Raw genomic sequence first — 11,474 nt, 5'->3', positions numbered from 1 at the left:
TCCTGGATTCCATCTTCCAAGGTGTTTGGGGTTTTTTATTAAGTCAGGGAGTATTAGCCAAGGGCCCTAATTCAAAGGGAGTGGCCGGTGACATGTGAGGGGGAGGAAACATTTCCTCCATGCCTTATATCAAAATCAAAGCTTCTCGCCCTCCCCTATCCTCTTATGCTAGACCAGGGATTTTTTTGGAAGGGGGCCTTAGGGGGCCCCAGTAGCCAATTAAAACGAAGTCAATTAAATTAACTTTGATTTAATTGGTGGGACTCCTTAGAACTCGTAAGGCAGCCCTGTACCCCTCAGGCTCCAGGGCAAGGGGGGTAATGCCCAGAGGGCATAGCTTCCCTCAAGCCCCCCTCAGCAAGGGCAGGCCGTCCCTGCAGAGCGTCTGGCTCCCCCCACCCCAGGAGCCCCAGTTCCTCTTCCCGCGGCATGGCACAAGGGGCAGCCTGACGTCCACCCTCGGCTCCCTCCCGGGGCTGGGAGAGGTGAGGCATGCCACGGCCAGGCTGGCCACAGAGCCGCTGCGTGTGGGCTTGTTGGCACAATGGAGCACAGCAACGTGTGCCTGGCGGGGGCAAGAGGAGGCGGCGGCTTGCCTCCTTGCCTGCCTGGCTGGGCTTACCTGCTTCTGGCAGGCGGCACCATGAGCATCTAGTGGAAGCCCAAGATGGAGGCTTCTCCTTGTACCATTCACACTCGCTCCCTGTCCGGGCCGCTCTCTTAAGCCCAGCCTCGCCGCTGCTACTGCTTGTGCCGCCCTCATCCTCCCTACAGACAGGCAGTCGGGGTGAGGTGGCCTCGGGGGGAGGGAGACCCATGGCTCGGGGGGGCATGAAAACCACTAGGGGGCCAGGCCCCGTGGGCCCCATGGTAGCTACGGGCCTGTGCTAGACAAAGCTGCCTGAATTGGTTCCCACTGAGGAAAGTGCTAGTTTACAATCGGTTGGCGTTCCCCATTTTGTGTAGCCGGGCGAGTTCTCACAGGCGCACAACCTTTTGCCTTCCTGCCTCCTTCAAGAGGGACTAGTACCGCCCTGCCCTGGATAGCCTCAGGCAAGCTCGATCTCCTCAGATCTCAGAGGCTGAGCGGGCCTGACCCTTGGAAGTATTTGGATGGGAGACCTCCAGAGAATACCAGGGCCGGGAGGCAGAGGCGGGCTATCAAGCCACTTCTCTGAATATCCTCCGTGCCCCAGTAGGAGTCACCAGAGGTTGCCATGACCCAGAGGCACACACACACACACACACACACACACACACACAGAAATGCCAAAATACCAAAAAAGAGAGAAGAGGATCTAGCATCAGTCTCTGGCTCAAAAACTGTTTGAATTCTCTCACCCCCACCCCACGGTGTGTCTCAGTTCTGGCACTGGAGGTGTTTTGTGTTCACTGGGTTGAACACACACATGAAGCTTCCTGTATAGTTCCTATAGAGAGGAACTCTCGGTCTGGGGCAAGTGATGCTCTGTATTCTTGGTGCTTGCGGGGGGGGGGAACAGTGGGAGGGCTTCTAGTGTCCAGGCCCCACCGCTGAACCTCGTGATGGCACCTGGTGTTTCTGGCCACTGTGTGCCACAGAGTGTTGGACTGGATGGGCCACTGGCCTGATCCAAGATTGGCTTCTCTTCTGTTCTTATAGGAACTCTCAGTCTGGGGCAAGGGATGCTCTGTATTCTTGGTGCTTGCGGGGGGGGGGAACAGTGGGAGGGCTTCTAGTGTCCAGGCCCCACCGCTGAACCTCGTGATGGCACCTGGTGTTTCTGGCCACTGTGTGCCACAGAGTGTTGGACTGGATGGGCCACTGGCCTGATCCAAGATTGGCTTCTCTTCTGTTCTTATAGGAACTCTCAGTCTGGGGCAAGGGATGCTCTGTATTCTTGGTGCTTGCGGGGGGGGGGAACAGTGGGAGGGCTTCTAGTGTCCAGGCCCCACCGCTGAACCTCGTGATGGCACCTGGTGTTTCTGGCCACTGTGTGCCACAGAGTGTTGGACTGGATGGGCCACTGGCCTGATCCAAGATTGGCTTCTCTTCTGTTCTTATAGGAACTCTCAGTCTGGGGCAAGGGATGCTCTGTATTCTTGGTGCTTGCGGGGGGGGGGAACAGTGGGAGGGCTTCTAGTGTCCAGGCCCCACCGCTGAACCTCGTGATGGCACCTGGTGTTTCTGGCCACTGTGTGCCACAGAGTGTTGGACTGGATGGGCCACTGGCCTGATCCAAGATTGGCTTCTCTTCTGTTCTTATAGGAACTCTCAGTCTGGGGCAAGGGATGCTCTGTATTCTTGGTGCTTGCGGGGGGGGGGAACAGTGGGAGGGCTTCTAGTGTCCAGGCCCCACCGCTGAACCTCGTGATGGCACCTGGTGTTTCTGGCCACTGTGTGCCACAGAGTGTTGGACTGGATGGGCCACTGGCCTGATCCAAGATTGGCTTCTCTTCTGTTCTTATAGGAACTCTCAGTCTGGGGCAAGGGATGCTCTGTATTCTTGGTGCTTGCGGGGGGGGGGAACAGTGGGAGGGCTTCTAGTGTCCAGGCCCCACCGCTGAACCTCGTGATGGCACCTGGTGTTTCTGGCCACTGTGTGCCACAGAGTGTTGGACTGGATGGGCCACTGGCCTGATCCAACAGTGGCTTCTCTGATGCTTCTATGTTCCTCATACTGAATCAGACTTTCTTGGTCCATCAAAGACAGTCTTGTCTACTCAGACTGGCAGCGGCTCTCTGGGGTCTCAGGCAGAGGCCTTTCGTCACCTGATTGCTCCAAGTGGAGATGCCAAGGATTGAACCTGGGACCTTCTGCGTGCGGAGCAGAAGCTCTCCCACTGAGCCACGGCCCTCCTGGATCTTGACTAAATTGGCAGTTTCTGCCAGTTCCCCCTTCCTGCTGCAATCCCCTCTCGTGTCATTCCCCGGGGTCCCTGAATTGGTTCCCACTTCCTAGAGACCGGTGGGCTGCAGTGGGACGGGGGGTGGGGGGGAAGGAAAGTTCCATTCTGCCGCTGGAAGATTTAGTCTGGATCCATCCCATTGATTGTTTATTGCCCCTTTGCTGCAGTTGGTAATGCCAAAAATTGGACGTAGACTCTTGAAAAGGAAAGCAACCTGCAGGCAAAGAAAGAGGAAATCAACATTTCCCCCCCCCCTGTGCATTGCGGCCCTAGGTGGACATGTTTTCCTTCGGGATGGTGCTGTACGAGCTGCTGTCCGGCCAGCGGCCCGTCCTTGGGCAGCACCAGCTTCAAATCTCCAAGAAGCTTTCCAAGGGCATCCGCCCTGTCCTGGGCCAGCCGGAAGAGGTGCAGTTCCACCGGATGCAGGCTCTGATGGTGGAATGTTGGGACACTAAACCCGAGCAGGTAAGAGGCGGTCTGGGGGGCGGGGAGAAAAGCGGCAGCGGGTTTCGGAGGGCCGTTTTCTTCACTGCTTTTCACATTTGTGATAATTGTGCCCCTCCTTCCATCTTCCAAGGAGCAGAAGGTGGTTCCCCCCTCATTCAGCAAACAACCCTGTGAGGCAGGGTGCTGGATTAGAGGGACCCCTGGCCTGATCCGGCAGGGCTTTTTTTTCTTTGAGGGCCAAGAGAAACCAGTTTGTGCAGGCCCTTTGCGTGCACACAAGAGTTTTGACGACCGCAACGCATCCTCGCATGCAGCATGTGGCAAGTCTGATCTTTCTTTGCACAGCGCCCGTTGGCCATGTCCGTGGTAGGACGAATGAAAGACCCCACCTTTGCTACCTTCATGTACCTGCTGCCGTGTGGGAAACAGTCGTTGTCCTTCTTTTCGCAAGGGCAGGAGTACACGGTGGTGTTCTGGGATGGGAAGGAAGACACCAGGTTGGTGGAGGTTGCTTATTTCCCCCCAATTCCTTTTGTCATCAATCTCCCAGCGTGAAGAATGAATTCCCAGAGCTGTGCAGTGATACAAAAGAAGGAATTCATCCATACTTCTGTGGTTACGCGATGCTTTTGGACAGTAGGGGTTCCTTTAGAGAGCCAGTTTGGTGTAGTGGTTAGGAGCGCGGACGCTAGTCTGGGAGAACCCCACTCCTCCACATGCAGCTGCTGGTGTGACCTTGGGTCACTCACAAGTTCTTTCAGAGCTGTTCTCTCAAGGGCAGTCCTCAAAAGAGCTCTCTCAGCCCCACCTACTTCACGGGGTGTCTGTTGTAGGGAGGGGAAGGGGAAGGAGATTGTAAGCCGCTCTGAGACTCCTTCAGGTAGTGAAGGGCGGGGTATAAATTCTTCTTCTTCTTCTTCTTCTTCTTCTCTTTATGCTCTGTCGTCATACCCCTCTATTGTATTTTGCTCCTGTTCTCGCTTCAGAAATGGGAAGCTGAGGCCAATAGTTCATTTAATGCCTTCGTTAAAACGGCCAGAGGTCCTTTGGGCCAGTGCATCGCCTTTGATCATGTGATGTTGGCGAGACCCAGGATCGGATCCCCGCTCTGCCATGGGAGCTCACTGGGTGACCTTGGGCCCAGTCACACGCTCTCAGCCTAGCCTCCCTCACAGGGATTTCATAATATCGTGTCCACCACTGTGGGAAGGAGATCACGCCAGACATTCATCCCACAATCAAAGTGCTTCTGAGTTCAGAAGGTACCACGTAAACATAAAATTTAAAAAAAAACCCAGAAGTCAAATAAAGAAAACTAAACTGTTGGAGAAAACTATCTAGATAAAGAATACTGAACTATTGTGGGAAAGGTGTATTTTTTTATTTATGTGTTTTGCTTATTTGCTTCACATATACCCCACCCTTCTCCCTGGTGGGGACCCAAGGGGGCTTACGCCATTCTCCTCTCCTCTGTTTTAGCTTCACAACAACCCTGTGCGGTAGGGCTAGGCTGTGGGAGTGTGAGTGGCCCCAGGTCACCTAGCGAACTTCCATGGTACACGCGGGGGTTCAGACCAGGGTCTTACAGGTACTAGTCCAGCGCTCTTAACCATGACATCACACTGGCTCTCGTTTTTTATTTTACTCTACTTCATGTCTCCCCTGCCTTTCTTCCCCCAGCGGGGTCCCAAAACGGCTGACATCTTTCTGCCCTCCCTTTTATCCTCACAACGACCCTGTGGTGACGCTGAGGCTGAGGGTGTGTGACTGTCCCAAGGACCTTCAGCAAGTCTCACATCCGAGTGGGGATTTAGACCTTCCAGATCCTAGTTCAATCCCTTTTGAGTACCAAAAAACGGCAGTGATGGGGCCTGAATGTACAAAGGTTGTGGGGAGCCGTTAGTAAGAAGGGGGGATTGAGTGAGGGGGTGGGGGTTATGTGTGCGAATGTGCTTGCAGGGGGAGCGGTGCCCCAGGGGATTTATCCTCTGGTTAAACATCTGAGCTGAACAGGCTTGCTGTCAGTTCGAGCCCCACGCTGGTGTGAGCTGCCAGCCGTGTCCCCAGCTCGCCGTCCACTCAGCGGTTCGAAAGCTTCGCTGAATAGATAAAATGGGTACCACTCCTTAGAGAGGGTGGGCACACTTAACCCCCTGTGGGGAAGTGTTAGCCAACAAACGGAAGGTCCGCGCATAAGCTCAAAAGCTGAGAGAGATCTATGCAGCATCGAAGAAAAGCCTGCAATGGGCCATTCTGGCCAGACGGTGGCAGTGGTGCGCTGCGACCGAGAATAATGCTGACGACATCAAGCGACGCTGAAAATGCTGCCGGAATAGGTCTGATGTTTACAGCTGACCAAAACTCCCCGTCGACTGCGAAGTGTGTGTGATTAAAAATGATATATGTTGTCCTCCCTTACCCCCATCATTGTTAGTCCCGTGACAACACATGAGTAACTGTAAATCGCTCAGAGCCGTCAGCTCTGCAAGGATTGAGCGATCAATAAATTGAAAGATTAAAAAAAAGTCATGGTGACTTCTGGCAACCCCTAGTGGGGCTAGGACGTTCCTCTGCATCCCGGCCCTGGGATTCCTCGGAGGTCGCCCTCCCAAGTCCTTGCCAGGGTCGGCCCTGCTTAGCTTCCCAGATCTGATGAGAACAGGCTTGCCTGGGCTGTCCAGGTCAGGGTGGGAAATTGAGTGAGATTGAGGGGGAAAGCTGTCTGGATCCAACCCAAAATACGGATAAATAAAACATCAGCTAAAAGGAACATTTCTAGCTTGGCTTTTAAACCTCAGAGGGCTTGGGTGCTGGAGGAACCTCCGCTGGGAGACCAAGAGTCAAGCCCAGTCGCAACTTGAAGACCAACCAGATCTCCAGGGCTTCAGCTCCCTTCCGTCAGGAACTTTATGCTGTTGAAATCTTTTGGTCTTTAAGGTGCTACTGGACACAGCTCTTGCTTTTCTACTGCAAACCAGCATGGCTACGCTCTGAAAATGTCTACTAGGAGAGAATTCCCTAAGTAGGACACCGTCCAGGAGGAGACCTTGCTCCTTGTGGCCCATGCAGGTGGGACCTGCCGGGGGAGAGACTCCCTGCAAGTACTGCAGTTGTTTGGGTGGGAAACCTGTCTTTTGCTAGATGCACCCTGGAGGAGCTTTTCCTGTCCCTGCCTCCCGAGGATTTTACCCCTCGGCCTGAAAAGACGGAATAGGTGCGAGTCGATTTATAGCAACTTTGCTCAAGGCCAAAACCTTCCAGTAAATATCTGAGCAGTAAACGGGGAGGGTTCGTTGGCCCTGCTTCTTTGCAAACGCTGGCGCCGTGGTTGGAACGAGCTCTCCTTCCTGCTTTCAGGAATTACACGGTCGTGAATACGGAGAAAGGGCTCATAGAAGTCGCGCGGATGAGCTGCCCGGGGACCAGACTTTGCTGCCAACTGAAAGTGCAGAGCTCTCTGTGGACGGCCACTGAGGTACGCGGGTCTGAATCCAAAGGGTGGTCGTCTCACAGGACTATCAGGTCTTTCCCTGCTCAGTCGACTGCGTCACTTCGAGTCTAGGGTTAGGTCTTGCCAGCCGCCCATTTGGAGATCAAGCCGAATTAAGCAGCGCTTCGGATGGGCAGCCCTGGTGGAGTCTTTCCCCTCTGCTCTTCCCCCTTGGGGCCAATTCACACATTTACTATTATTTATGTTCTTTTTAGTCCATCTTTCTCACAGGGACTCAAGGCGGATTACACAGAGTGAGGCAATGCAATCACAAAAATGGGACGTACAGTAACCGATGCATTAGGATTTTAGAAGTCTGGAACCGCCAGAAAGAACTGAAGTATAGCATAGGTGGTCACATGACACATTAAGCGGTACAGAAATTATATAAAGAGAATCCCATTTACAGTAAGCTAAAAACAGCAGTATAGACCACAGTCCCTAAATAAATACATTTATCTAAGAAAGTTTCTAGTGGTTTGGTGTCGTGGTTAAGTGCGAACTCTAATCTGGGAGAACCCGGTTTGATTCCCCACTCCTCCACTCGCAGCTACTGGATGACCTTGGGCAAGCCATAGTTCTGATAAGAGCTGTCCTTGAAAAAGAGCAGTTTGTGTCAGAGCTCTCTCAGCCCCACCTACCTCACAGGGCGTCTGTTGTGGGGAGGGGAAGGGAAAGGAGTTTGTAAGCCGCTCTGAGACTCTTTCGGGTAGTGAAGGGCAGGGTATGAATCCAGTCTCCTCTTCTTCTAAAACCCTTTTGTGCAGGGTGACCCCAATACCTGTGCAGAAAAGCCCTCTTGAACAGTTCAGTTTTGCATACTTTGCAGAAAGCCAGGAGAGCAGGAGCTTTCCCGATCTCCTCGAGCAGGCCATTCCCCAGGGCGGGAGCCACAGTGGAGAAAGCACTCGTACGGGCAGTTGTCGGTTTTGCCCATTTGCAGGTTGGCACCTGTAGAAGCCAGTGTCCCCTCTAAGCTGAGTTAGTGTGAGTTAGCTCACAGTTTTTTTAGCCTCCAGCTCACATATTTTTGTCCTAGCTCAGGAAGGATGGCTCCAGAGCAAACTAATTTGTGCTAGTAGCCAAATCACCTGCTCACAACATTAATGCTAGTAGCTCACAAAGTAGGATTTTTGCTCACAAGACTCCACAGCTTAGAGGGAACACTGGTAGAAGCCCCTGCTGACTTGAGCGAAGTTCTCATAGAATCATAGAATCACACAGAGCTGGGAGGGGCCCCGCAGGCCATCTAGCCCAGCCCCCTGCTCAATGCAGGAGCAGCCTAGAGCATCCCTGACGAGTGTTTGTCCAGACGCGGCTTAAGGACCGCCAGTCTAATGTTTTGGATAAGAGCGAAATGCTGAGATGCCTAAAGGATTATTTCTTTCCAAAAAACAACAACAAAACTCTTCAAGGGACTTAAGACATAGACAGGCTTTGTTGTGGGGGAAAGTTTGTTCAATTTGTACGTTTCTGTTTGCGCATTTTAGCTGTGATATTGTAAAACCAACACTGCTCCAGCCGTCATCATATCAGGTTTCTTTCCTTTTCTTAAAGGACCAAAAGATCCACGTGTACAGTTTGCAAGGCATGTGTCCTCTCAAAGCTCCCCAGAAGGGCATCGACACCCCAGCGGCTGTCACCTGTCTGTTGGCAGTGCCGGTTGTAAAAAAGGTAAAGGAGGGTGGATTTTAAAGAGGGGACATTAACAAGATATGTATGTTTCAGCATTTGGGAAGGGAATCTGAAGTCTGTCTCTCCCCCCCTTTGTTTTATTTTATTTACCTCGTTTATTCCCCGCCTTTCACCGCACTGGGGACCCAGGGTGGCACACATCTTTTTATCTCCACAACAGCCCTGTGAGGCAGGCGAGGCTGAGAGTGGATGACTAAGGTCACCCAGAGAGTTTCCATGGCAGAATGGGGATTCAAACTTGGGTCTCACGGATCCTAGCCTGGCACTCTAAGCACTGCACCGCACTGGCTTTTCAAGACAAGAAAGCAGTCATACAAGTCCAAACATAACTAACGGTGATTTCCCACAAGCGCTGCTCCGCGCTCACTCTTCTCTTTGGCCTGATGGTATGTGTCAATTTCACACAAGCTGCTGCGCGACCGCATTTTGCCCCGTAGCTTCGTGCAATTGTCCCCGCGGGTGATTTCCCACAAGCGCTGCTCCGCGCTCACTCTTCTCTTTGGCCCGATGGTACGTGTCAATTTCACACAAGCTGCTGCGCGGCCGCATTTTGCCCCGCAGCTTCGTGCGATTTTCCCCACCTCTACTCAATCCTGTTTTTTGAGGATTGAGTAGACGCGGGGAAAATCACACGAAGCCGCGGGGCAAAATGCGGCCACGCAGCCGCTTGTGTGAAATTGACATGTATCATGGGACAAAAGGGAGGAGTGAGCGCAGAGCAGCGCTTGTGGGAAATCACCCTAAATGTACCAGGTTTGCTATTTTGTTAATGGCAGGGCAGTTGCGCCACCTGCTGATGGGTTTAGAGAATAACCACACCCTGTAGTTCACTGCACACGGAGCACTCACATCTTAGCTTAACATATTTTTAATTGGGTAAGGGAATGCTAGAGGTTTGAGAGGAATTTCCCCGAGACATGTGTACGGAAAGTGCAAAGGTGTGCAGATTTCCACACCTGCCTGTCCCTCACATGTGCCGTTTTCCTCCCCATTGTGAGCAGGCATTGTGCCGGCTAGTTTTTCAACAAGTGTGGATATAGCCCTACAGCAGCCTAAATAGCCCTGACTAGCTCAGTCTCCTGTCAGAGCTTGGATGCTAAGCAGCGTCAGTTACTACTTGGATGGGAGACCACCAAGGAACACTAGGGCCGCCATGCAGAGGCAGGCAATGGCAAACCACCTCTGAGCATCTCTTGCCTTGAAAACCCCATGAGGGGTCGCCATAAATGGAATTCACTGCCACAGGAGGTGGTGGCGGCTACAAGCATGGACGGCTTCAAGAGAGAATCAGATAAACATACGGAGCAGAGGTCCATCAGTGGTTCTTAGCCACAGGGTATAGATAGGAACTCTCAGTCTGGGGCAAGTGATGCTCTGTATTCTTGGTGCTTGGGGGGGGCAACAGTGGGAGGGCTCCTAGTGTCCTAGCCCCACTGCTGGACCTCCTGATGGCACCTGGTATTTTTGGCCACGGTGTGACAGAGTGTTGGACTGGATTGGCCACTGGCCTGATCCAACACTGACTTCTCTGATGTTCGTAAGTTTGGCCCCTGTGTGACACAGTCTCTCGACCATGCGCCAACTAATTCCGGAACGTGTGGAATGTTCTAGAGAAGTGCCACCACCATTCAGCTTTTATATATAAGGGAGATGCATGGGATAGAGCAGGAGAAAGAGGTACTTTTCTCCCTTTCTCACAATACAAGAACTCGTGGGCACTCCATGAAATTGCTGAGCGGTCGGGTTAGAACGGATAAAAGGAAGTACTTCTTCACCCAAAGAGTGATTAACACATGGAATTCACTGCCACAGGAAGTGGTGGCGTCTACAAGCATGGACGGCTTCAAAAGGGAATTAGATAGGCATATGGAGCAGAGGTCCATCCGTGGCTCTTAGCCACAAGGTATAGATAGGGACTCCGGGGCAAGTGATGCTCTGTATTTTTGGTGCTTAGGGGGGATCAACAGTGGGAGGGCTTCTAATGTCCTGGCCCCACTGGTGGACCTGCTGATGGCACCTGGTATTTTTGGCCCCTGTGTGACACAGAGTGTTGGACTGGATGGGCCATTAGCCTGATCCAACATTGGCTTCTCTTACGTTCTTATGTTCTTATAAATCAGCTGCAACTGGACAGCACACATTTATTATTCTTTGTATGTAAAGTGCTGTAAACTTCCAGCTGACAAGCAGAGGGGGCTTGCCATTGTCTACCTCTTCATAGCAACCCTGGACTTCCTGGGTGGTCTCCCATCCAAGGACTAACCAGGGCCAACCCTGCTTAGCTTCCAAAATATGACAAGAACAGGGCAGCCTGAGCCATTCAGGCCAGGATTAAAAAAAAAACACGGAAAGGAAGGAAGAGGAAATGGGCACCTACTAGCCCTGCCAAAATTCAGCAGTGGGCCTCTGCTTCTGAAGGTGCGTGGTGATAGTTTTAAGAATATTTCGTGGGTATTCCCACGTCTTCCCTGACAACCTGTTCTCAAAAGAGGCAGCCTTCCTTAGCGCCCACGAACAGGGTTATTTTATTTTTCTCCGTGATATGAGATTCCCTGAGCGTCTTCAGAATGGAATCTTTAAAAATAAGGTTTCTTGGAATCCGAAGGGTTTAATAAGCTAGCCTTTGCTAGGCATGTGATAGATCTTTCTAAATGCTTAACAGGCAGCGTTTGCTCAAGGCCTGTCTTTGTTTTCTTGTGTGGCTCATCTGAAATGGGTGGGAACATGGAAACGTTGCCCCAGAGGCAATTTTTTCTTTCGCAGCCGATCCAACAGCGACGTTCTGCTCTGAATTCTCTGTTCCTTGTTCGGTGATGTCACGAAAGGGCTTTTATACAGAAAGCCGGGTTTTTGTCTGTTTCAAATATAAGATCACAATCTCCTTTGGATCGCCTGGCTTATGCCGGACAGCAGCTTCGTGCAATCAAAGACAAATCTCCACTCCTGCTCC

The 11,474-nt window shown here is 52.2% G+C and overlaps 1 protein-coding gene across 1 annotated transcript in view; it reads left to right on the top strand.

The window, feature by feature from the left end:
* LRRK1 (leucine-rich repeat kinase 1) overlaps positions 1–11,474 on the top strand; it is a 102,558-nt gene that overhangs the window by 78,190 nt on the left and 12,894 nt on the right. The window contains exons 27-30 of the mRNA XM_015417967.1: positions 3,163–3,357; positions 3,685–3,836; positions 6,697–6,814; positions 8,387–8,503. Coding sequence (XP_015273453.1) covers positions 3,163–3,357; positions 3,685–3,836; positions 6,697–6,814; positions 8,387–8,503 — 582 coding nt within the window. The remainder of the gene's footprint in view (positions 1–3,162; positions 3,358–3,684; positions 3,837–6,696; positions 6,815–8,386; positions 8,504–11,474) is intronic.

This window comes from Gekko japonicus, unplaced genomic scaffold, assembly GCF_001447785.1.
Source record: "Gekko japonicus isolate JY-2015 unplaced genomic scaffold, Gekko_japonicus_V1.1 scaffold924, whole genome shotgun sequence".
Lineage (NCBI taxonomy): Eukaryota > Metazoa > Chordata > Lepidosauria > Squamata > Gekkonidae > Gekko > Gekko japonicus.
Note: the sequence above shows the minus strand (reverse complement) of the source record. Positions and strands in the feature narration are given on the sequence as shown.